Source organism: Quercus lobata, chromosome 5 (genome assembly GCF_001633185.2).
Source record: "Quercus lobata isolate SW786 chromosome 5, ValleyOak3.0 Primary Assembly, whole genome shotgun sequence".
NCBI classification, from domain to species: Eukaryota; Viridiplantae; Streptophyta; class Magnoliopsida; order Fagales; family Fagaceae; genus Quercus; species Quercus lobata.
The window spans coordinates 52,670,624-52,698,460 of record NC_044908.1 but is presented as its reverse complement, the minus strand read 5'-3'; the positions used below and the strand labels follow the sequence as shown (position 1 = coordinate 52,698,460).

General features: G+C 35.2%; 1 protein-coding gene across 5 annotated transcripts; it reads right to left on the bottom strand.

Moving 5' to 3' along the window:
• Positions 1-9,538: 9,538 nt before the first annotated feature.
• Positions 9,539-26,972, bottom strand: LOC115989339 (alpha,alpha-trehalose-phosphate synthase [UDP-forming] 1-like). 5 transcript variants are annotated; one of them, XM_031113010.1, is made up of 19 exons: positions 26,531-26,972; positions 25,362-25,770; positions 25,021-25,118; positions 24,426-24,814; positions 21,062-21,176; positions 20,790-20,891; positions 20,082-20,232; positions 18,435-18,523; positions 17,691-17,739; positions 16,853-16,953; positions 14,328-14,515; positions 13,221-13,338; positions 12,919-13,092; positions 12,717-12,839; positions 12,522-12,609; positions 12,272-12,402; positions 12,052-12,150; positions 10,609-11,029; positions 9,539-9,821 (listed from the first exon to the last, which is right to left on the bottom strand). In XM_031113010.1, the coding sequence occupies exons 1-18, from the start codon at positions 26,579-26,581 to the stop codon at positions 10,649-10,651; spliced, it is 2,856 nt and encodes a 951-aa protein (XP_030968870.1). In that variant the 5' UTR covers positions 26,582-26,972; the 3' UTR covers positions 9,539-9,821; positions 10,609-10,648. The 5 variants fall into 5 exon arrangements, with proteins under 5 accessions (XP_030968870.1, XP_030968868.1, XP_030968869.1 ...); XM_031113008.1 differs by lacking the exon at positions 9,539-9,821 and adding an exon at positions 9,909-10,249; XM_031113009.1 differs by lacking the exon at positions 9,539-9,821 and adding an exon at positions 9,909-10,217.
• Between the last annotated feature and the right edge of the window lie 865 nt (positions 26,973-27,837).

Sequence of the window (27,837 nt, the reverse complement as noted above, 5' to 3'; positions counted from 1 at the left end):
GGTAGTTCCCATTAGGAGCACGAAAAGCTGTCTTTCCTGATTAAACAATGATAAGGGTATCTAATGGGACCCCTGGAAGGCATCCAAAAAACTCATCCGAGGATGCCCCACTATCGCATCCACCAACTGATCAATCCTAGGAAGGGGAAAGGGGTCCTTCGAGCAAACTTTATTTAGATCAGTGAAGTCCACACACATATGCCACTTCCTATTTTTCTTCTTTACTACCACAGTAGCCAACCACTCAGGGTAGAAGATCTCTTTAATTGCTCCAGCTTGTTTCAACTTGTTTACTTCCACCCTTACTGCTTCAGCATGCTCCTTGGATGAGCACCGAGGAGGTTGCTTACGTGGTGTGGCCTTAGGATTCACATTTAATTGATGACATATAAACTTGGGATCAATCCCTGGTATATCGTAAGTGCTCCAAGCGAACACATCGATGTTGACTTCTAAAACTTCACCAACTCTGCCTTTTCCAATGATGGTAACTGGGATCCCACTTGAAAATATTGCTTCTCATCCTACGCTATTACCACCTTCTCCAACTCCTCGGCCAACTATCCACGTGCCTCAGCCTGCTGCCCCTCTACAAGGCCCCCTTTGGTTGCTACAGGACCTAATCCTTTGCTACCACAACAGGATTTGCAAGATGTTATGTAATTGCAGACACCAAACATTGCCTAGCCATTGCCTGGCTACCAATCAACTCTCTCACTCTTTCCTGAGTGGGATACTTGACTTTTAGATGCAGGGTTGAAGACACCGCACCCAAAGCATGAAGCCAAGTTCTGGCCAAGATAGCTATATAGGGGGAATAGGCTTTATAATGATGAAGTTGACCTGTACCTCCTCGTCCCCCACTTGTACCGGTAACCTTATCATTCCTTGGGGAACCAGCATCCTCCCATCAAAACCCATTAAGGGTGAATCATACTTTTCCAATTCTTTAGGTTTTAGATTTAACCCCTTGTACAGATCAGGGTACATGATCTCCACCCCGCTTACTTGATCAACTAGAACCCTCTTTACATCATATCCGCCAATCCTAATGGTAACTATCAAAGCATCATCATGTGGCTAGAAAGTTCCCTCCTTATCCTCCTTAGAGAAACCCAAGATAGGGGTGACCAAGACCTTAGCCCTTTTAGGGGCCTGGTCTCTGGCCTCCAAGTTAGAACCCCCACCCACGGAGATGACTCTGGTACCTGACCCCACATCATTCCCCAGCTTGGCAAAGATCCCATTAATAGTACCCAATGCCGGCCGAGGAGCACCATCCCTATGGAATTCAGCTCCTAAGTGCCCAAACTGCCTTGTGGGCTGATGTAAGAACCGATTAAGCTTCCCTGCCTTCACCAATTAGTTCACACAATGTCCTGCAATCCTCTGTATTATGTCCTTTGTCCTGATGGTAATGGCAAAAGAGGCTTTGGTTCCTCCAAGATGGGTCTCCACCGATCTTATTGGGCCATTTGAAATAAGGTTCATTCTTTATTTTCTCCAGTATCTGATATACTGGCTCTTTAAACAACAAGTTGACCAATTGAACCCCCGTGGATGACATTTGGTTAGAAAAATCCCTTATGGGGAGATTACCTTGGTATCCTCATTCTAGAGGATCCCTCTTCACTGGAAGCATTTTAGCCTTACCATTTCCCTGTATCTAGTCCCCCTCTACCCGCTTATACTTATCTATGCGATTTATAAGTTGGCACATGTTCAAAACTGACTTCATCATTAACGACTTCTTTAATTTATGCTTGGCAGGGAGCCCAACCTTAAAGGTTCTCACGGCCACATCCTCAAAGTTCCCATCTATCTCATTATATGTTTCCCAATATCTATCTGAATAAGTCTTGAGGGTCTTTCCCTCCCTCATGGCCATGACAGCAAAGAATCCACTAGCTTGGGGACTTTATTGTAAGTTATGAATCTTGTCACGCCCCAAACCCCTAAGGGTCCAAAGCATAAGAAAGATATCTCAAAGTACCTGTAAATTTTTTATTCTTTTTCCTTTTTGACAATCCAATCCACAAAAATTATATCAAGTACTAATATTAAGAATTATCATAATAATTTTATTGAATATACTCTCAAAGTAAGTCAGAGCTCTAAGTATTAATTACAATGACCATTGGCCACAAAATAATAGAGGTCTGAATAAATAATTACATATCAACAGCTTGTCCCATCAATGGGAATAAAGTCACAACCACTATAATATACAAAAAAATGAGTCAAGTCTATTCTAAGATGTACAACATCTAATATCTCCATTACAAAAGTTCAGCCTCCATCAGTAGTTAGTCTAACTACTGTTAGCCACCAAAAATTTGTCTCAAAAGATTGTTACCTACTCTGAAAAGTTTATAAAATAATGGGATGAGACAAAACCCAATAAGTAGTATATTTAATAGGGGTGGGGGAAATGCAAGTTTCATCTTCAATAATAATAATCTGACAAGAATAATCTAATAATGAAACACAAAGTTTCTCAAAGTAAATACCTTAAAACTATATACTATAATCTGTAAGCACCAACAATACAATTTCCAAAACCATAATATCTAACGTAAGGTAAATTATCACAAATATACCAAACTACCACATAGACCGGTCAGGAGATCCACCCATTCACAACTGGCATGATATTGTCCTCTCTGGTATGCAGACTCTTGGCTCCATGGACAGCAGCCCCACCCATACCCTCAAGGTTTTTCTCTCCCCCCATGGGCAGCAGAGAGAGCGCATTAAATAGGACCTCTCTTGCATGTGGTCTCTTGGCCCCATGGACAGCAGCCTCACCCACACACAATCAAGGAACCTCTTCCCCCATGGGTAACAGGGAAGAACGCGTCATCCAAAGTGAAAGGGCATTGACCTAGATTTGATTCCATTGTCACAAAGACTACGGAGACCAAATCGGGTGATCACCGGGAAATCATAGATGGCATGGTGTTAAAACCACATAAACTCGCAGGTTACATTACTTTGAAACACGTAGTTCATATCCAGGTAGTTTCAGAAAAACCTTATAATCTGTAAAGTTTTCAACTTCTACAAAGTTTGTAAAGTTTTCAACTTCATTTTTGTCAAGAGATTTCTATCAATTTCCCAAATAATACAAGACAAGATAAGCATCTTTGAATTTTCTAACATACCATAAAGTTCATGATTTCCTTATTAAAGATTAAACAAAAGATGCTCATTTTTCCATATCAACAATTCATGCATTTCCCCAAATGTAATACCAAATATGATGCACTTTTCATATATAATAATATACAATAGGGTCACAACACAATACTTTTAAGAAAACATATATCCATATATAATTTTCCAAAATGTGTTTGACCAAAAACAACATTTATAAAACATGGTTATTTTCCAAAAATCCCTTTAAAAAGTTACTTACCTCGCAACTGCAAAATCCTAATTCTCCAAGCTCCAAGGAGATTAGCTAGAACCTAAGCAATATCAAGTAAACCTATCACAATAAGTATAGAGCTTGAAATTGCATCTAGCCATAATTTAGGAATTGCCAAATAATCACTTAATTAGGCAAGCCTAGTATTTAACCTCATCAATAATAATATATTCCACTTCCATAGTTTCTCAACAAATTGATTCACAAGACATCAACTCCAATTTATAAAGTTGACCCATTTAATATCATCTACAATATTATGACTAGTTTCCATAAAATTTACACTACATCATTAAGAGACCCATGAAAGAAAAATCAAAATATCATCTAAGATAAGAAATTTAGAACTTCAACTAACTCCAAATAAACCCAATGTCAATGGAAAAATTAAATTCACCAACCATCACATGTTATAACTTAAAACCCTTAAATTTTTCCACCATACATAAACCTTAAGTAGTCATCAATAGCACAAAATATATACCCACTCATCAAATAATTCCACCAATACAAAACCCATACATAAAAACACATAAATATCACTTCCAATGCTCATAAATCACATGGGTATCATTATCAAAGTTTAGATAAAAATAACCTCAAGCAAAAGTGCAAAACCCACCAAAAAGATGAGAAATTTTTATCTCAAAAAAAAGGATGTGAAGGTGTTTATGGGTTCCCAAGAATTTTCCGGTGATCTTGCCGGAAAAATGATGGTGGAAATGGTGATGATGGTGGTGTGGAAGTGCCAGTGGAGAGTTTGAAGGAGTGAAGAGAGTGTTCTTCCGAAAATGAAAAAGAAGAAAAAGAAAGAAAAGAGAAGTGAGGGAGTGAGCCGGCCAAAGGAATGAAAAGATGAGTGAAAAAGGAGTGGTGGGTAGTGGGGTTAGGTGGGGCACGTGGGAACCATAAAAAATATGACCTTACACTTTTTCTTTTTTATTAAACTGACGGGACATTACAAATCTAGAGCCAAACGCTCTCGTCAGCTCCTCAAAGGACCCAATTGACCCCTCCTTAAAGGCATCAAACCAACGCATAACTATCGACCCAAGACTGGGAGGGAACACTTTGCACATGAGAGCTTCGTTATTGGAATGCATTGCCATCTTTTGATTAAAGTGACTAGCGTGCTCCACGGGATCAGTCCTCCCATTATAAATGGTAAACGTTGGCTGAGAAAACCAATGAGGAAGCTTGGCCTTGTTAATCCTCCTAACAAAAGAAGACTTGAAAATTTGTTGTAGGGCTTTACTCATAGCATCATTCCCCATGGTATGTTGAGAAGGCCCATTTTCATGTTTGTTATTACTTTTCTCCAACTTGTCCTGGCGTGAAGAAGCCGAATAGGACTCACTAGATGGAGTTCTAGACCTATGTCGATATGAGCGATCCATACTTCCCCTTGAACCCTCACTTGATGAGGAAGATGGACTCCTTCTATCATGCTCCCTACGCCTTAACTTCCTACGCAGGCAATCTACTTCCTGTTGCAACTTTCATGTCTCTTGAACATGTGAAACATGACTCCTAATTCCTGAGTGACTCCGCTCAGTACATTCAGTATGGTAAGACTCCACCATAACGCTTGGGGTATGTTGCCTATCCCTCCTTCTCTCCAAGTTAAGAAATTGGTTCTCCCTTTGTGAGCCAACCGATTCTTCCCTAGCCTGGCCTACATTAGCCATAACTACTCAAGAAAAATCCACAGCACCTTGATATTCCCACAGATGGTGCCAATTGTAAGCCCACTTAGAATAGTGGGTTGTACAGTTCAACCTTGGCCCAAATCAATAAAATTTGTAAGAGAGGAAAACAAATAGTAAGAGAGGGCCCTGCCCGAGGATGAAAATAAGGAAGAAAGGGCCAAAATTATAGAATAGATGAGCAAATATCTCCCTACAAGCCTGCCTGAGGAGGCCAATGTTATATAGAAAAATACACTGTTCACTCTCTTCTCTTAATGTTCTTCTTGTTTCTTTTCTCTTTCTCTTTGATACTTGTGTCTGACCCCCCCCCCTTTCTATGCAAACCATCTTTTTCTTATATACTCCCCCTTCCTTTGCATCCAGACCTTCCATCTTTACCTCCCCATTTCTCTTTATGACACTTGTCCCTTTAAACATCTGAAAAAGGTGGTAGATGGAGTTTGCTTAGCTATGAATTACACTGTTCAAGTCACTTCCTCATCAATGCAGTTGATAAAGTTGTTGCCCACCATTTAATGCGGAGGCAACAGGCTACTTCTCTCTGGAAACTTCCCCTACTACTCATGATTCTCTTACCTTAGCCAATCCTTCCCACCTAGAGCTCCTAAAAGCCTTTTACCTCTTCATCTCCCCTTCTAGAGTGAACTCCCTCCTCAGGCATATAATGCCCCACTGCCAACACTACAGCCCAACAATCCCTTCTTCGGTCCTCGAGCCCCCACAGGTTCATATTCTTGATTATCATCTCCTTCTAATTACAAAGTAATATAAGTCAAGTTTTTTTTTTTTTTTTTTTTTTTTGAGGGGATAATGTAAGTCAAGTTGATTCATCTAATATTATTATACACATTAAGAATTATACAAGAGACATAATATAATTTCCTATAAATGTTTTAAAATGCACCGTGCATTGCATGGGATATCAAATAATAAGTATGAAGGGGTGCTTACAATGGTGAAGCCAGAATTTCGGTTTAAGGAAGCAAGATTAAAATAAAATATTTAAAAAATTAATTCAATTTTTTTTATTAATATAGGAAATATTACTTAATTTATTAAACAAAAGATTGAACTTACATTTCAATGGGCGACTTTGACTTATTACTTATTAGCCCTCATTTGCAAAAAATTTAACCTATATATTAGTCCTCTTTTAATAATATTTAGGACTGTAGCTCTGTTTTGGAACTCGATTATACTAAAATCGAGTTCTAACTAAATTCAGCTAATGTAGTAGTGGCTGATGTGGCTATTTCAAAAATAACATGGAACTAGCTTTTTAGAAATTGAGTTCCTTTTAGAATATTTTTCCATAGAACTCGATTTTACTATTATTGAGTTCCACCTGGAATTTTTTTTTATAGAAATAGCCACATTAGCCATTGCCATCTCAACCGAATTTAGTTAGAACTCAATTTGTGTGAAATTGAGTTTCACGGGTTCCAAAACATGGCTACCGCCCTAAAATATTTCAAAGGGAGACTATTTGGCTAAAATTCTCGCTAAAGATAGCTAATCAGCCAAAATGCCCATTACAACATAACATAAATTTAAGTTATATAATTTGTTTTTTGGTGGTTGGATTTCAATTTATTTTTTCGAGCCTAGTGTTTACATATTTCAAACAAGTATATAATACAAATAAAAACAATCAATATATAGTCATTAATATTTAAATTTAAAAACTTAATCTAAATATAAGATATTCACCATCATACACCCTTGGTGCAATGGTTACTCTACAAGTATAAGTACTTGTGAGATGGGGGGGGTAACTGGTAAGGGATTGAGTTCAAGTTCCAGAAGGAAGCTTTACACACAAATATAAAATATTCAAACGGATAATTTGAATACCTAAAAGTAAAAGGAAAAAAAAAAAAATTAAGTTATTAATAGTAACAGTATGATTATGTAAGGACACAATTCTCTGGCGGCCCAATAAGGATGTTGGGCTCGCGTACGAAAGATCCCTCACAATATGATTTGTAGAGAGTGGGCTTGAAAAGCTAGCCGCTGGTCACGGGGCGATGTCCGATCCTGGCTTTAGAGGAATTCAGGTAGAAAAAAGGGATTGGGCTTGAACATTTAAGCCCTTAGACGTCGCACCCTATGGGATGGGACTCCTCGGAGTAGATCCGAGGACCATTGAGGCCTTACCCCGGTTATCCAACGACGGACTTTCTTCTATGAAGTCCGGTGTTGTTGAGATGTTCTCCCCCCACGTGATATTTCTTTTTTGGAGGTGGAATGGGATCCCTTTTCGATTTACTTACTTTCTTCTTTTATACTCGTCTACATTCGTTATCCTTCGTCCACGTGTAGGGTCAGTCTTTACAAACACTGACATTTGTCCCATCAGTCCAATCCCGGAATTGTTGGGGATGGTTTGATAAAGCTGCAGAGTGCGGCTCTGTCAGGCGCTGGGTCTTATCTGGAGGGGTAGTAAGGATAACCTCCCCAAGGTATCTTGGATCTCCTTACGAATTCGTCCCTATACCAGTTTCACCCCTTTGTTCTGTGGGACTATGGATCTGCCGAGGACTACACTGTCCTCGGCTGCCTCCCAAAATTCTTTTGTGCTCTGCGTTGTAGAGCTTGGGCCACAGCTCTCCTCGGATTGGGCCTTCGGACTCTCTAAGGGCAAATGGGCCTAGTCCACGAATTGTTGGGCCCCACAGATTATATACTTAAAAAATTTTAAATGTTCATTTTAAAGAGGTTGTACAATGGTTTTATTATTAAAATTACTAAAAAGTATTATAGATTTTATTTTCAACTATCAAAAGATTCGTTGATTGCAAGAGCACTTAAAAAGTATATTACATTGTATAAGATTTTTTTTTTCTTTCATTTATATAGAAAATGAAATGTAAAATTCAGCGCATTTAGTTAGGAATCATGTCAATAATGTACTAGTTTTAAGGCCACATATTAGGTTTATTTATTTATTTGACTACATTAGGAGAGTCAAAAGTTTTTTTCATATATTATTAAACAATTAGAATCTTAATTTTTAATAACCCTTGGCTCCGCCACCACCGGGCCTACTGGCCCAAGTGATATCTAGTCATCTAAGTGACTTCAAGCTCAGGGGTTCTAGCCCCTGCATAAACACTTATCCAAAAAAAAAAAAAACCCTTGGCTCCGCCCTTGTGCTCAAATGGACCACCAAATCCACAGCGTGCACAAGAGAATTGGCCCAAAGATTGTCGATTTTGAAAAGTTTAACTTATGTACGGAATTATTTGTTTTGCATAGTTGTTTTACGACCATAATAAAATGTCATAATATTTTTACAACAGTTAAAGTGTCAGTCCATCATAAATTATAATAAAATTATATAAAATAATAAAATATTATACAAAAACTTACCACATCTAAAAACATAGATGTTGTAAAATATTTGACATTTTGCTGTGTTCTTAAATTTTCTCGTTATTCACTATGAACGATGCTTAAAAGTATATCAAAGTTGTGTATTCTATGTTTCAATTATCCCATACTTATGAGTTGATATTGGCATGTCACATATAATTTAATGTGGCCCCAAACCATATCTCTCGGCTCATGCAGTCACCTTTCAAGTTTAACAAACCCCAAACCATCTCTCTCGGCGTGTTTGCGCGCAAGCACAATGTCAACTTCTGGACCGTTCTGGTACCAATGCCAATTGCCTTTTTCCCAAGGCATTAGATTAGCTATTGTCTAGTTGTGGAGAGAGTTCTTATAAAATTGAATACACATAAGTATACTTGTTTTCTAAACAAGAGCAATAACAAGCTACTCAATTAGAAATCCTCCTGGCGAGCTTAGAAACTTGAGTTTGTAACTAAGTGGGGCACTAAGGTAGTTAAAAATATAGTGAAATTGGCTTAGTTGGGATTGTGTGATTTGCTGATCTGGAGTCTACCTTAGCATGCTCTCTTGTCCTTGGGTTAATGCGCACCCAAAAAAAAAAAAAAAAAAAAAAAAAAAAAAAAAAAAAAAAAAAAAAAACGAGTTTTTTTTATCTCTTCTTGGTTAAACGCGAGCTTTTTATGTTGCATGATTACGCTGCACTCCGTATACACTTTCTGTTTTTTTTTTTTTTTTTTTTTTTTTTTTTTTTTTTTTTTTAAATAGATTCTTCTTACTCAAAATGATTTATTAAGGAATTCATCACCGAGAGTGATTTGCTTGGATACCATGTAGAAAGTTGAATTACAATTGTATAGAGAGTACTGGTAGGAACACAATACATATGTACAACATACTTGTCCCTTACCTTTTTAGATGAAATGCAGAGATTTATGGATGGTCTGCTTACTCGAAGATTCATAAACAGTGTTTAAGTGAAGAATTTGCAAATTTACATAAGATGAATGAAATTATTGTATTGCAAATAATGCTAGACAAGATGAATTTCATGGATGGTTTTTCCCAAATTCTCTCTCTCTCTCTCTCTCACCTACAATTTTCTTTTTCATTAGTGGAAAAGGAGAGTGGACCATGGAGCATACCAAAGATTTAGTAGTCACTACATCACAAGTTACCCGATGCCTCACGACACCTCTTAAGGTTCTTAGAATTACTTGCTTGTCTAGAATCTCCTTTTCCAATTTTCAAAAATTAGGCCACCTTTCCCACTAAAGCTTTCGTCAGCATTGACATTCAGTAAGATCTCTCTTTCTGGATGCTCGAATCTTTTGATGCACGGGCCATATATGATAAGGAGAAAGGGAGAGAATGTGTTAGTGCATGAGAACGACAACATAAACAGTCTGGTTAAGAATAGTAAACATGGTGGAGGTGGACTACCCCACTTTGGATAATTGATTGAATCCTTCCACAAGATATTACAGTTTCTTCTAAGACCATAACTTTTGTGCCACAATTCTGATGTAGTTAATTATATAAATGGTTGTTTGTCACTTTCACATAAACTGATAACTTTTTCTCCACCAATCACACTCAAAGTTGTGCCACAAAAGTTGTCCACAGACTTTCTGCATCCCAAAAGCTAAAAATTGGCTTCTGTGTCTAGCTCTAGGCACAAAGTAAATGAACCATTCACTTGGCATGGAAAGATCTGACCAGGCCTGGCTTGCAGACACGCACAGAACATGAGCATCTATGATGAACAAATTATGTTAGCAGTATTTTGAATGACTAAAAAGTTAGATCAGAATCTAAGGTCACCAGAATCAAAGTCAAAATGGGGTGAAAAGTATTGATAAGATTTTATCTCTAGCCTTTCCTTTCTTTGTATAATTTGTGTTTTATGAAAAATATGATTTGAACATTTCATGTGCTAATGTAATTTGTTCAAGCTAAAATTGAGCCGCTACTCAGTAAAAATTAAATTTCTATGGACATCTAAAAAGAAAAAGGGGGGCGGGGTATGATCTAGCTATTCAAACTCTAAGATCATCATGCACATGTACAACGAAATCTGGCAACCATCACAAAATAACCATGTCATGCCTCTACCTTCAGAGTGGCAGGAACATTTGCAGTAGGCATAATGTAATCAACTACATGATGAACACTGCGCCAGTTCCTTAAGGAGGGTGACAACATCATCTGATGATCCAAGAAGATATCGTGCGTTTGATCGCTTTCGTCCAACAGCACAAGAGAAATAATTGTCGCCTTTGAGATCAAGTACTGAAGAACCCTCATATAGTGATGTTTTATCTTGCAATATAGGTTCTGGTGCAGTCCCACTTCCATGATTGGCTGCTTTCTTTTCTAAAGCAGACAAGGAACGTTGTTTCCTTAGGCGAGCTGCTTTAGACCCACTTTTACTGGCTGAAGTTTTTGGTGTGACAAGATTGGCTACCATGGCTCTCAATGCAGGTGGTGATTCAGAAGGAAGCTCTGGCTCAAAAAATGTATAGACATCTTCATCCTGAAGCATCAAAAGCAGATGCAATACTTAGTATTTCCATCATTCACATCTGATTACAAAGAAACATGTTTCAGTGTATCAGGTTCCTTATCCTAGAATTATCTTGAAAAACTATGGAAGCTTTAAAAATAAATCTAGCATGGTGAGAAAGGTTCAATATCTGAGGATTAGCCACCAGTGTTTTTAAAAACAAAATAAGAAATGCTCGGAATTAATAATTATGTTTTTTAGAATGTAGATAGTAGATACAACGATTAAACCTTACAAATATAGTCTCCTCAACAAGTTATGAGAGTCAAAGCTACTGGTATAATAGGACGTCTCAATCTTTTTTCTTTTTTTTTTTCATTGTAAGACAGATGTCTCAAGTTACCATACACCAATCCATTCTGTATAAACATCTTGCACAAACTGTATACTTTAAGGCGCTTCCACCCAACATGAAATTTGCTTACATTTTCCTCATTGTCAGAGGCAGAGAATCCAGCTCCATCAGTTGACAAGATTATGAATAATGGCACAACAATCCATATCATTTAAAATTTGATTAAGGACTCTATTGTTCATAAATCATGGTTTTCAGTTTAAGAGGTATATGCAACTCCAGCACCCATGCAGGATTGAACTCATGACCTCACTCTAACCCATGCTTTTTTTTTTATGATAAGTTCACACTCGAAGCCAGGCTTATGACAAGAATAAGCCATTTAGTTCAAAAACCATTGGCTCCTCTAGAATGCACTCCATAACCCGTATGTTTTACTTCATATTTTAAATCAGTATTCTATGTGAAAACATAGCCATGGAGTGTAAGTTGGGACAACAAAAATAATTGTTTTGTACGCTTACTAACAGTTTGTAAAATCTTCTTATACATAAAGGTCAAAGTAGAAATAAATATTGTGAATGAAAATTCAGCAAAGATACAACTGCTCTGTCTTCAAATCAAAACATTCATATATAAGAATACTTCTAATGACAGGAATGCTCCTCTTAAAATTAAAAAATGAATGAAAACACACCTTTGCTATAAAGTGCCCAATACACAGGACATAATCAATAGGTGACTTCATGCCTTTGTAATGAACTATCTCTCCCAAGATACGATCAATAGCTGCACCCTGTATACACATAAAATCATTGAAAATGAAATATTGACATGTGATTTTTTTTCCTGGTTGCAAATGGAATAACATGTGATATGAAAAGGCACAAAACAGTTATGAAAAGACTCCCAGCTACCTTCGTAACACCAACTGCTCGGACCTCAACAGATCGGCCACCTTGGATGACATCAACAGATGCATTGGAAATTGGACCTGTCCACAGATGCTGCAACAGATCCCTTGCTTGAAGTCTTCCAAATTCAATATCTAATGTGGTAGTTACATTTTTACAAAGATTAATCAGCAAATGAACAAAATAACAAACACAGCACAGTCAAAATACCTTAACCAAAAGAAAATATGGGCATATATATATTTTCTGGTACCTGCGTACTTGTAGTTCCATACAAGAGAAGTTTCACGAACCTCAAAATGGGATCGAGGTGTTCTTTCAGTAAAATACTCAAAAACATGCTGAAATCATAAACAAAGCATCAGAAGTCATAGAAGTCAATAAACCTTCATGCAAATAGTACTACTTGTAATTTTCTATTAAAAAATCATGTAATTAATATACAAACCTTAACACTGTCAACCCAATCCATGTGTAAATTTTCTGGCATTGTTGTCATCCATTTGCCTTTGGTAAGACGTAAAAACATCCCATTTTCTGCTGCCAACCACATGTTGTATTCACCAAAGTTCTGAACAAGAAGTTATTAGTCCTAAAGCATAATTTACATGTGACAGTATTATTAGAGAATTCAAGAAAAATGAATGTACATCGTCCAAGACAGTTCTGTCACAGCCACTGAGGACAACAATTGTTGTCTTTGGGTCATCACAAAGCTTCTTTAAAGGTTCCTTAATATCTGGGTGCAGTTTAAACTCGAGTTCTTTTATTTGACCATTTCTCCCTAGGGCATCCACTGGTTCAGTTAAAGTAGAATTGAATCCCTGTGATGTGAAAGCACAATGATAAGGAATTTATTATATGTGGTATTGAATAATAAATTATGTAATTGAGTGAAATATGAAGTGAACTGTTAAAACACAGACAGATTGTCCAGTGAAAAAATAATTACCAGAATGAGCAATCGATTATTTGATTTCAAATAACGATCAACGGCAATGTTCGTTGGAAGTAAAGGTGGAACTTGTCTTGTCCTAAGTTGAGCTTCTACAATGGTATCATTGAGTTCACTAAATAAAAAGACCACTACAGAATTAGAAGAAAGCATGAGAAAGATTTAAGTTGAAAGAAAGAAAAGAAAAGAAAGGTGAAAATGCAACAAAAGAAAAATGGTAGAAAATTTTATTCTAGTGAATGAGAAAACAAAACAAACAGTCACGTGTAACCATAAACAGCTTTTTGGAGCTTTAAGCAAATTCAACATAGGAAGTGAACAATAAAACTATTTCAGTATCAATGCCAATAGAACCATTACAAACAATGCAACTGCCAATATCTTCTTTGGGAAAGAAGTTTGTTTCAATCATTTCCATTTTTCTATTTATATGCCCCCCCCCCCCCCCAAAACACCTCTCCCACTCTCTCTCTTTGGCTGCCATTTACATGGGTTGTTGTGGCAAAAGGTCATTGTTGTCACTTCATCTATATTTTAACTCCTTCAATGAAAACAAATGAGGCTATGCGGGAGACATTGATATAACTTTCTTCTCTACATCCATGTATCCACTCCCTACAAACCTAGATTCAGGACTAGAAAACGTAAATGACACCACCCTGCAGTTAAACTATTTTATTTTATTTATTATAATATCTTATGCAACAGAAATATACTTATGTATAACCTATATCCCTTTAGAAATTAGAATTAACTCTTTTCCTATACAGAGGTCTGATAAGATCATGCAGGTGACATAGAATCCTCCAAGATTGCATGAGAAAGGTGAAAAACCATTGAGAAATTAACATCTTGAAAACAATAGTGCACATTTTTCTCATTAGAGGAACATATAGGGGGTAAAGAAAACTGCTCAGGACCTATTTTATTCCATCAGTAACCATTTAAGAGCTCATTTGTTGCAAATTGAACTTAATTCCTTCCTTGTATGTATATTACGGAGAGGGTGTAAATGCCAAACAAATAGAGAAATACATAAACAGGACTGCAGTTCAAACTCCATGCATAATGAGCGATTTGTAGAACCAAGAATATGATCAACACCTTACAAAGGTTGCAGCCCATTCTTGAGATGTGTGAGTTGTCACATGCTTGAAATTATGCTGGTGCCTTTTTTCTCTTTCATCAGATGGCATATCCAACGCGTATTTAATGGAAGCAGCAACATCAGTGATGTTCCAAGGGTTTACCAAAATAGCTCCAGCGCCAAGAGACTGTGCTGCACCTGCAAACTAGAAACAAAAAGGAAGATTTGACAAAAGTCCAACTTGATAATATCTCTTACCCAGACTATTAGCAGACTTAAATTGCATTTGCTGAAACAAATCACTAAACTTTTTCTTTTTAAAAGAAATTCCAAAATTCCTTAAATAACTAAAAAGTCATTCTCCTACTCACATCCTGCATAAAATTCCAAAATAATGAAGCAGTACAGCAAATCAGCTGCAACCACTTAACTATAAAACAGTCTTATAGAAAGCTGCTTGCCTTTGGTGAATTAAAATCTCTCATTCACCATGTTTCTCAATTACTACTAATTCTTCCAAAAAAGTATATAGTAAATTACTCATGGTAATGTTTTCTGATGATAAGAATACCAGAAACAGGTTTCCAAAAGATTATATCCTTGAAAAATGTTCACCAAAGTACTCAAGGAAAGTTCATCAAGTCTCAGGATTCCACTGAACAGATCAAAGTCCATTGATATTCTGGTATAGAAAATTTTGAATTTTTCTTCATTCCTTTATTAATTGATATTTCAAATCAATTGAAAGTCAATGAGAAGATATTTTATGTTACACCATTTCAATGATACAAGTTTCATAGGATTAAGTTAACATTTTAAGTACCGATTTATTTGAGTTGGAAAATCTCAAATTCCAGAGTAAAATTTGAGGATGAGTATCATTCACGAGGGGTTTGTTGTAGGGCAAAATATAGGGTTCTTTTTTTTTGGTGGGGGTGGGGTAGCTTCCCGAATTTTATGATTTAGAGTTTTATTTCCTTGATTTTAGGTTTTTTTATTAAAAAAGAAAATCCAAACCAAATCAAAATCCTATTATTATAATGTATCAACTCAAAATCTATTTAGGAACATTTTCACTATGAAAATAAGTTTCTTGGACCCATTGAATAAGCCTAAAACCTCTAAATTGGAAAATAACGATTCATATTTCAATAAGGTTGATTTTCTCTCATTTGGTGGATTCCAAAGTTTTTACTCGTGGAGTCCAAAGTTTATTTTACATATAAAAAAAATAAGTTTTTACTTGTGGATTCAATGAGTCCCTAAAGCATTTAAGGGTTTGCACCTAGCTAGAAAAAAAATCTAACCCTATCAAATTTCCATTCTCCATCAATTTCTAATTAAAATTCAAACATAATTTCTTAAAAATAAATAATTTGGATCCTAACAGTGATTACAATAAGCTTTAAGCCCCAAATACATCTTTAAGCTTACAACAAATGTAGTCAAAGGAAAAGGTAACCTTAAGGCACCCCAAGCCATTGTATTTGCCCAAGTGAAGCCAGGCACCAAGTTCTAAATATAGTTATTATGCATATAATGAATCTAAATCATATGTATTTTTGATAAGTAAATCTAAATCATATGTATTTAATGCTGATGCCTAATGCTTATTAGAAAAATTCAAACTAATAGGAGGCTGTATTAATTAATCTAATAATAAACTTTACAACAAGCTTATATAAACAACTTTAGAAAAAAAATCGAATCTATAAGATTATATGTTGAAATTTTTTATTAAAAAAAATCAGTTTCTAAATTGATGAAGAAAGAGAGTGAGACGGAGGGAGAGAGCATAAAGCAAGAAAAAGAGACATCTACTAACTTGAATTGAAGTACAAAACTACTCTTTTTTTTCAAATCACAAAATCACCCTCAGTTTTTTTATATTAAATTTCATTAAAGCTCTTGCCTCAAGTGCCTTATAATTTGTTTGAGGCACTCAAGCACTTGCCTAGGCTCTAAAGGCAAGTGCTTGCCTTAGAAAACTATCCTTTATCTCAGGGCTTCAGAGGCACTATAGTGGAGACTCACCATGCCCAAGTGCGTAGATGAGTACCCAGCTTGCCTTTGACTACACCGCTTACAACCAGTTCATCAACAACTAAAAGAAACCTTTCATAGATGTTAACTTCCTTCATCATCCACATTCTATTATGTTTTATCATGGTCTCTAGCCAAAGTGCTACTTTTTTTCTTCTTTTTTTACTGAGGACAAAGATTAGCTCCAAACTGGTTTGGGGCTATCTTTCCCAACCCACTAGGTGACAATTTATAAGACCATCCATGTGTACTATTCAAACAAGTCACATGACTCATTAAAAAAGTCACTTGACTAAAACTATACACTGATAGTCTCTTCAATTGCCACATTATGGGATGGAGGAAGATAGCTCCAAACTTTGGAGCTAGAGTTTTTCCTTTTACTTATAGCCAAAACGTCTATGCTTGCAGCATATCACTTGATAATAGCCACACTTTGGTACCAACGTAACCAACCAACCAATAATCATACATAAAACCAAGTAATTGGAAAGCTTACCTCACTTAGAATTAGAACGCCTTTCTTGGAAGCTTGGCAGGCAACAAACTCATAGCTGACAAGATTCATCCCATCCCTTAAAGATGTAACAAGTGCTACATCTACACAAAAAGAAGTGAAGAAAAAACGTTTTAAGTGCAAACTTCCAACTAAACACAGCCTTTCATTCATACAACAGTGAAGAGGATTGGTTGATTTCATCTCCCTATTGATGGCTATCCTGTTGGATTTTGATTAACCATAATGGCGGAATGCATCCCAACATGTAACAAATGTTGCTAAAATTTGGGGAGGGCAATAAGCATGTCGGTGCATTTACCATTTTAGAAAGCTGATACCAACACTTTATTCAGTAAATGAAAACAATTTTAAAATATTGTTCATAGTGACAGTAACATCTCCTTTACAATTATCATTTGGTTAATGTGATCACAGTACTCCATGGGTATGCCAGAAAAAAAAAATATCTATATTACCAATTTCCAGAAAATTGTCTTAATTTATTAAGGACAAGCAAAGGAACATGCTACTCAAAATACGGAGAGCAGAATACACATAAAGGAATTAAGCAACGAGAACCAAAAAAATAATAATAAAGAACACAGGCTTGCCAGAAGATTTTATTGCAAAGTTAACTGGCACAAGAACACCAGAAACAATATGGATTAGGAATTTTAGTGGTCTAATTTGTGTCCTCTTACTATTTCAACACCTCAGCCATGTTAAATAGGGGCTACAAGAGGTCAACTAATTGTCACCAAAGTTGAACTTAAGGCAAATGATTAAGAAATAAAGACAATAGAATTATGACTAATTGTTACGGCACAAAAATGAGTACCAGTAACAGCATATAGTGCACATAACGCGTGAAAGTCAAGAGATCGATCCTGTAAATAAAGAAGAGAATGCTTTAGATATCTTCACATTATCAGTCAACAAGAATAGTTGCAAGGGAAAACGTTTAGTAAAAATGTACCTAAAAGACTTATTGAGGTATAGTAAGAATAAAAAATTGAAGCAAGAAAGACCATCAATGTGATGATATTCACCAAATTTTCAGCTTCTGCATCATCCATATGTGCCAATTTCACACAACTAAGAATAATAATAGCTACAATTCTCAAAAGTGGTTCATTTTTGTTTTGGTAAGTATCAAAAGTGATCTCATATTATATGAAATTTATATATAACTTTCTTTCTAAAACAAAGCAGTGCAACTGTGCCTTACACTCAATCCCAGAAAAACAAAACAAAAACAAAAACAAAACAAAACAAAAGAAAGAAATGAGCCCTACCAAAATAATTTTGAAATTCTGAGGTGATTACCAATGTCTAAGCATTCAAATAAATATTTATGTTGCAATAACAGCACATTCTGACTGCTGATTAGTATAAATATTTTATTATATCTTAAACTAGTAAATTTCCATCTAAAAGGCCTTAATAAATTATAGACAATAACAAAAATCGTATATATGATGTGAACCCTTGCTAACCATTCAAGGAAGTTATTGTTTAATTCTATGTATATCATTTTATAATTAACTGGATTGAAATAAAAGTTGATAAGGTAAAGACAAACCAGATGATGTATTGGAACTGCAGTCAGAGTTCCAAATCTTCCATTAATGCGTCCAACAATCTCATGAACCTGGCTTGTAAGCTTTTGATCTATCAAAGAAACAAGTACACTGTATTGATAGTGGTTTCTCTAAGATTAAAATAAGATTTTGGAAGTTTTGAATTTTATATCCAGGCCAGCAGAGCAAGTACTTCCAATTAAAACCCTCAGAATGATACTTCTATAAATTAACTTTATTAAAATAACCACAAACAAAGGCATGCATGACCAGGGCCGGCCCTAGGCCTAGGCCACCACCTAGGGCCCCCTACTAGAGGAAGGCCCCAAATTTTGGGGTAAAAATTGATATATTTAAAATAACAATAGAGATATAGGAAGAAAATAAAATTTGTTTTATAATTTTCCTCTACTTTTAAGAAGTCCCAAAGTATTGAGTAATACTAAAGATAATACAACTTTAAATACATGGGTCTTACAAATAGAGTAATGCTATAGTTTTACAAACTATTTTACAACATGTTTACAAACTGTTGTTGTAGCCAAATTCTTACTGGTTCTCATTAGGGCCCACCGATAATATCACTTTTTTTATTTATCTATAATCATTCACCGCATCATCAGTTTGTAAAACTTTTTGTAAAAGAATTTGTATCTCTAGCATTTTCCCATATAAATATATGTCACTAATTGTAAGAAATAATTCTGATAAGAAAATGCTAGAAATATTATTAATTTTACTTGAAAATTTTACAAATTGATTTGACAATTAATATGATACGTGGATGTCAATAACCTATTAAATGCATTTTTGAATTTTTTTTGTGATTAATAATACATCTCTGTAAGCCTCATGTTGTAAAATTTATAATATCCCTAACATCATTCATTCAAATACATGTTTATTATCTTCTTGAAGTGTCACTAATCGCATTCATTTCTACATCATTTGAAAGTTTTTTTTAGTAAAATTTGTTATAGCTTTAGCATTTTTCCAAAAAAAAAAAAGCATATTACAAAATAAAAGGAATAGATTTTTGTTATAAAAAAATTATGATATTAAATACCAGTTAAATATTATTTAAGTGATAACAAAAAGGTCCCATTTAAATATATTGCCTTAGGCCTCCAAATTTGTTGGGCCACCCCTGTGCATGACACTATTGTAGGCAAGGCGAACCAAGAAAAAATGAACATTGATGATGATAACATAATCAACCAGCCACCCAAAACACTCTCATGTAACTACAATATAATTGTCAACAATGAATCTTAATTGACCAATTTAAAGCATATAGGTAGCTTTAAAAAGTGTCACATGAAAAGAAGGGGGAAGGGGGACTGGGGAACAAAAAATAAAAAGTCGTAGATTCTTAATCAAGATATTTTTATATAAGTAACAAAGATCTTTTCTTTTGCCACACAAGAGTCGCAATTCAGCTAGTTTACTATAAAGCTAGACGGTTTTAGAAATCTTTGGATGTGGCTACAGAGTGGAGGTATAGATAGGGTTAAATGGTAAGATAGGATTCATGCATGGCAAAACTCATGTAATTAATTTTAGGGCCTTCTTAAGTTGACTAGTAACCAACCCCAAGTATCTTTCCAATGATACGAATGTAAATGGAGCAAATATAAGAAGGAACATACACTCAGGAACATCTGTCCTTGTTGGCACAGCAATCTGTAGCAAAACTACTTTATCACGCCACTGTGGATTTTCTTCAAGGAACTTTTCAAATGCCAATATCTTTTGTGGAATTCCCTTTATCATATCAAGACGATCAACCCCCAACATTACCTGCCCATAGAAGAAAAATTACAAAAGGAAATTTAAAACAAAACAAACAGATAGTAGCAAGTCTATCAAACAAGACTAAAAATTCCAGAATGAAGACATTGACTCATCTATAAGCAAGAACATATTCACTAGGACCATGTGTGGACAACCAGCACATAACACCACCACCCACCCCAATAGTCAAACAGAAACATCTTGATAATAAAACCTATTGAGGAAGACAATGATTTCAGAATTGGAATCATTCATTTAAATATAAGAGACAGAAAGAATTACTCAAAAGAAGAGATCTAAAAAATTCAACAGATATCTTATGATGAGGACTTCTTGTTTGTTATAATAAAGAAAAAGAGGCTAAATTTTGGAAGAATAGCCAAAAATCCAAATTGTATCCAATGCCTACAATTTTATATAGTGACAATATATGCATAATTTGACCATCTTTTCACAAACTATAATGCTCGGTTTTATATTTTAATGAGCAATTTTAGAAGAACCTTTTCAAATTCAAGACCTACAAATATGGTGGTGCTTCAAATGGAACAAGTAGCTCTTACCTTTCGGCCAGCAAATCTTTGTTTCAGTTCTTTCATGTGTTCCTGAACTAGAGGGAGGTCAATAGCTCGAACAAATCGTTCAGAATCTATCCCAATAGGAAACTGTTGTTCCAAGCTCCCAAGAAAACAAAATATAGGCATCATGAGGAAGAATTTAGGGAGGATTCCATATTGATAATATAATCACTGCTGACAAACCCATGAAATACAAAAAATAAAACTGCAGATTCAAATAAAACAATGAAAGAAAGAGAAAATCAGCTAATTTGTACCGCAGCTACACGAGTAAGCTTTCCTTGATCCTCTACTCCTTCAGGTGTACCCTCAAGCCCAAGAATACGAGTACATGCACTTACAAAATGCCTTGCATAATCATATGTGTGGAAACTGGTAAAAGATCCACAAATTGATATGTTAGTGGTGTTGAACTATATATAGAGCTGATTTAGACAGACAACATGAAAGTTGTTCAATGAATTGTAATTGAAATTACTAGATAAGCATCAGAAAAGAGGCCTGATGATGGATTTATTCATTCTTTTTGGTTACAGGCTGCTAATGGCAGGATTAAAGCACCAAAAGGGGGTATGTGGAAATGGCCCCAAAATACTCTAATCTCTAGGGAGAAACAGGAAATTTACTTTACACATTGAGGACAGATATTAAATTCTTTTCAATAAGAGTATATTTGATATAACTGGGTGACATTGTAAGCCTCATTTTGTTTAACAATGTTGGACCATGAGTTGTACCACTTCACCTCAAAACCAATTGGTAATGAGAAAGACACTCAAATTTTTTATGAAATTCGACATCATGGCCCACAGACCCATTTTTAAAGCGGTTGTAGAGAGTCAAATTGTGGTCTCCCCAACAATCCCTCCCTCACAATGACACTCTCGCGACTCGAACCATGACCTTGGGTCTGATACCATTTGTCAGACCGTGAACTGTGTTACTCCACCTCAATACCAATTGGTGATGAACAAGACACACTCAAATCTTTTATAAAATTCGACATCGCACCCTATGGACCTATTTATTTTAGAACTGTTGTAAGGAGTCGAATTGTGATCCCCCAACAAACAAAAACTCTTTCTTTTGCCTCTCACGTTTAACTTTCCAGAAATCCTAGATTTTCAAATGGTAAGGGAAGATTTAATAATTCCATATTCCACGGAACTAGAATATTCTGTTAACATGATGTAACTACGTTAGATTACGGAGGACATTAATTAGGATCAGGGCATGTAGTCAACTCCTACATTTGCTTGCTTCTTTTTAAGTTAATTTTCCTAAAGTCCTGACCAAAGCTCCCAAGAGCAGGCTACTGTATTTCAGTTGCAGTTGCAGAGTGTTCAGAAAGTTTCCCATTGGTTTAATTAACATGGTCTACATCATTGTTGTGAAGCAGACAAATAGAGTCAATATTCTCATTTAATTACACAGTTCCTTTCCTAGGAGCAACACTCATCAATCAGCCTGTTTTACATGTAGAGCCTTGCCTTCTGTGCAGCCAGTCCCAAGCCCAAAAGAGGGGTTGTAAGAGATACAAATTCACAGTAAAAGCCTCAGTCAAACATTGTGCACGAATTGAAATATTCACATAATGAAAGGGAGAAAAATTGAGTAGCTGAACCCTAATAAGCAACATATAGTTACTAATGTGTATCAGTTTTATTCCCTCAAAAAGAAAAAAAAAATAATAATAATAATAATAATAAAAATGTATCAATTTTAACAGGACATCTCACAAATATATGTTTAGACAAGTTCAAAACATGACACTTTGCACCCTACCCCAACAATGTGCTGATGACAAACCAGCTACTATTAGCACAACTAGATAGAAATCATTCTGTCTATACAAGTTCTTACATGTTACAACCAAAGAATGCCTGCTCTACCCTGTGATTACTATGAAAATCCAGTTGCAGGCATCTATTTTCTTTGCTGCTTACATTCATGTAAGTTATAGCACTTATTTCCAATTTCATTTGTTTTAGAAATACCTGAAGCTTTGCTTCTTGGCAGGCTAGACTTCTTTCAGACCAATATGATTTCCCAGGTATGCTTGCCCTGTTCTGAAACTGAAGCTACTTTTTTCTCTTTCACTACACCAAACCCACAAACTTTTTCCCAAATAAATGCTTTCCGAATCCAATAATATTTTAATAAACATGTATAATATGTTGCCATATGATATGTTAATCTTCCCACACAGTAAACCCCAGGCATCTTTGTTGGAAAGTAGGATTGCAACCTCTATATCTTTAAATGTGTTGCTAAAAAAGTTGCAGGATTTCCTATAGCAACTGATTCAAGTTGAGGGAACAAAAATAGGTAGGTGAAGGCCTAAAATTTGATTGATCAATTACAAAGTGAATCCACATTAGGTTGTTAAGAAGCAACATATTTATATAATTAGTGTACCTTAAATGAGAGTGCTAAGATGAATAAGTGGAAATACAAGAAAAGATAGGATTTGAAATGAGGAAATTCTATTAAGATAATGGGGCCCTTATTTGATAAAAAAATGAGGGAGAGTCACTTGAGATGGTTTGGTCATCTTTAGATGAGAGTGAATAATGCAATAGTGAAAACGTGGTGAGTTGATTCAAATTGGGGAAATGAGAAAAGGTAGAGGAAGACCAAAAATAACATTAATATAATAATAGCTAAAAAGGACACGTCAATTAAGAAAGTAACAGAGAATATGACTTTAGATAGAATAGAATGGTGTAAAAGAATACATGTGGCCGAATTTGACTAGTTTGTTAAGGATTCATAGCCAATCTAAACTTTTTTGGGACTAAGGCTTGGCTACTGTACTTATCAAAAAATCTACAAGATCTATAAACATTAAACACTTTGCATTTGTTTGTTGTTCAACTATTATCGAATATAAATTTCCAAATGTTATGTATCAACCAATATTGTTAAATTATTGACTATCCCAAAAGTTTAAATTATTGGGACATGATAAATTTAATCATTTATCCTCGTACTTCTAACATTCCCCCTCATGTGTGGGCTTAAACTCTCTTTTAATAGGTGAGGCCCAACACATGGGATTTTAAATGGAAAGTAGAGTGGAGGAGGCAGGGATTAAACTTAGGACCTTCTACTATGATACTATGTTAAATTACCGATTGTTCTAAAAGTTTAAGATATTGGGATATGGGATATTTAATCATTTAGCCACATACTTCTAACAAATATAATATGTTGGCATCAAAAACGATCCTATAGTAGTCAATCATTTAAAATTATAGTATTACTAACATAAAAAGTAAATAAATAAATAAAAGAGGATAGAGCATATAAACCAACACCCAAACATAAGCGTATGACATGTAGGATGTTTGATGTTTCTCATCCAAATGCAGCAATTTTTTACATGTAACCAAGAAGAAGGTGAATCCAATTTTTAATCCCCTTGGGAAACATCAACCAAGGCACAGGTCAGAAACATGACCAGACTTTACCACGAACCAAAGTCTACCACTAAATTTGGATGACATTTGAAAGCCTTCCTAGACATGAGAACTACAAATAGCAGTCTAATCCTATGAACCATGATGAAGCAAAAAACTAGACATGTCCAAATAATATGCTGCAAAATTAATAGCTTACCCAACTAAATCAGCAGCAATGACAGATCTTAACAGCTCTGATCGAGAAGGAAGGGTCCTATGTATTTCAGAGGAGGGAAATGGAGTATGCAGAAACCAACCAACTTTCATTTTGCTGTTATATTCTTTTAGACATTTTGGAAGAAACATTAGGTGGTAATCATGGCACCAAACAACATCTCCCTCCTCATAATGTTGGTTTACCACATCAGCAAACATTTGGTTTGCCCTCTTATATGCATCAAATTGAGATTGGAAACTACGGGTGGTTGCAAGGCGGTCTTCCTGTGGTAGCGAAAGATAATGAAAGAGAGGCCACAAGATGTTGTTACAATATCCATTGTAATATTGATGAACAATCTCTTCATCGAGAAATACGGGGATGCACCTCTGCAGTAAATAAAGAAATGTTAGGAGGAGAGAGCACTCTACATTATTTGCTTATGTATTTGGGGGGGGGGGGGGGCGGGGGGGGGGGGGGGGGGGGGCAAAACTTAGACATCTGAAACCAATGATGTGATTCAGGATTATAGATGAAATTTGTTTCAGTTTTTTTGTTTTATAGCAACTTCAAGTTCTAATCAAGATTTTCGAACCTTTTCAGCTAAAGCTTTAGTAAGTGCTCTTTGTCCAACATCATCAGGTACATTTACACCCGCCCAACCAATCCATCTAGCGTCAAACTCCTTCACGCCTTCAAAACAATTACAAGGCTTTATTTAGCCTTCACTTATGTGAAAAAGGAGAATAAAAAATAAAAATAAAACACACACAAATAAACAGTAAGTGAAGGGCAAAATATAATATCACTCAGCAAGATTAAAAAAGGTAAAAAGAAAATAGTAAATGTATTGCACAGCCATTTTTTTAAAATTTCAAATATAAGATGCAGACAGAATAATAGGGGATAACACAAAGTTTGAAATCAATCACTAACCTAAAAGTGCAGTGACTAGGCCCCCCACACTCATCTCAAGTTGCCATGAGTCCTCGCCCTTTCTAGTAGCAGAGACCGGCAACCTATTGGCTACCACCAACAAACGTTGTTTAGCAGGCCGCCCATCTTGCCATTGACATCCATCAGCAAAAGCTCTCGCAAATGCATACGCATCATAGAAATCTTCCTCTTTAGGTACAGCCCAAATGTCACCCTCCGCTAAACGCGAATCATTCAACAGCTCTGCCTCTTTGTTACCATCTTTTGCCTCATCAATCTGCTGGAAATTCCCTCTAGATTTCCTTAGCTCCCTTTCCCTCAGAAGCCTTTCTAGTCTAGTTGTTTTTGGTGTCATGGGACTGCCATTATTATACTTGTTTGCTGGCATTCGTTTAGTCTGCAACATAACCTGCAATTTTTGCGCGGTTTCAAGGTCATGCCTACAAGTATACACGTTCACTCATTTAAATGTTAGATTGTCTCCAATACTACAAACCAAAATTGTCCCTACTTATCCACTCAAATTTCTTAACCTTTACAGAGTGTCATGAACCACACCAAGACATTGCTCACATAATAATCCAAATAGTCAAAATTTGTGTTCTACTTCAAAATTCAAATCAATAAATAGTCAATACTTTACCTCCCTAACTAAGAGGCCTAATAAACCTACCACAAACCTTCCCAAGAATGGTCCATACTTATAAAATAAAAAAAATAAAAAATCATACTGTGCACTAACCTATCAACTGAGTAAAAAACATACTTATATCAAGCTTAACAATGATTGTAAATATCTGGGTTTTTTTTTTTTTTTCCCAAAACTGCCAATCTTTAAGAAATAAAAAAAGGTTAAACAATAATAAATTTAAAATTAACATTTAAAAAAAAAAACCCATCAATGGAAAATCAAAATGAGGATTGGTTACAATCTTTAGAAACCCAAAAAAGAGAAAAAGAACACCACCACAAAAATCAAAGACAAATACAAAATAATTAAATTAATTTTTTTTTTGTAAAAAAAAAAAAAAAAAAAAAAAAAAAAAAAAAAAAAAACCCATTATTCACAATGGGGTGCACACATAAACAAGAATGACCACAGGAATAAAGCTAAAGAAACTAAAAAAAGAAAAGGAAAGAAACCCAAAAGGGTTCTTTGTGAGTCTCACCAGGTTGTTTTGTGCAATGCTGATCTCTTGAGAAGAATCCATGACGTTCATGACCAAAATGTGACACTGACCTCACCTCCCCTCACCAATCCAAAAAGCTTTTGCTCTTTTTCTTCTTTGAATGTAAGAGCCTGAGCATGAGCCTCTTTATATGTTGAAAGCTGAGAGGCTGATGAGCCCATATGGTGACGAGAGAGGAAGCAACTTGCCCAACCGATATTTTAGCCTGTGGCTGTGGTCACGAAAGTTATAAAAAAAAAAAAAAAATTTAATTTAAAAAAAGAAAAAATCTCTCTATTCAGAATCAAATTTCACACAAAACAATTTTCTGGTTACGATGAATGATGATTATTATTATCAAACATAAAATGGAAACTATAAACCAAAAATGAGAAACAATTTAATAGCCCAGAAAAGAGAGGGATCTCCAAATTTATAATAAGAACCGATAATGGTATACGGTATATATATATATATATATATATATATATATACTAACTCAGCTTTTGGTTTTTGGGTGGACACTGCAAAAAACTATATATATATATATATATATATAAATTTTCTTTTGGCCATGCAGTTGACACCGAATAGTGTCATTCAGACATTTGTTAGCTACTTTATGTTTATATATATAGGTGCAAAGCAGGGGTACTGTACCAAGTTCCAACATTGCCTGCCCACATGGAGACCCCACTAAAGATATTATCAATAGTTTCTATCTTTACATTATGGCAGATTCATATGTTTCTTTTATAGCCCCTACAGAATCTGGAATTCTTTTTTCTTTTTCTTTTTCTTTCTTTTTTTTTTAATTTTTTTTATGACCTTGCTATTGGTTTATAATCATTGATGTGAGTGAGATATCTGTTCCAAATAAAATCTTATCACCCATTGACCAATAGCTATGTGAAAACAAAATTTTTAAAATGATATATCTGCATTTAACCCTTAACCATCCATATTGGGATAACCACTTTGTCTTTGTCTATAATAATTATATAGGTACAACTGAATTGTACTATATACTTTATTCATTTTGATATTCATTTTTGTGATACTTAGTGTCTGTTTGGAAATCGTTTATTTTGTTGAAAACTAAAAACTAAAAACAATTAAAAATAATAATAAAAAAGTTATTGTTCATTCTGCGATTATAGCTCATATGTCTTGGTGCATTGTTCATGTCCCATGAACAGTGCACCAGGCGCTGGTAAAAAAAAAAAGCTGAAAACGCAAAAAACACCAGACATAAGGAGTATCCAAATGCATACTTACTATTTTTTTTGTATGTATCATACTTACTT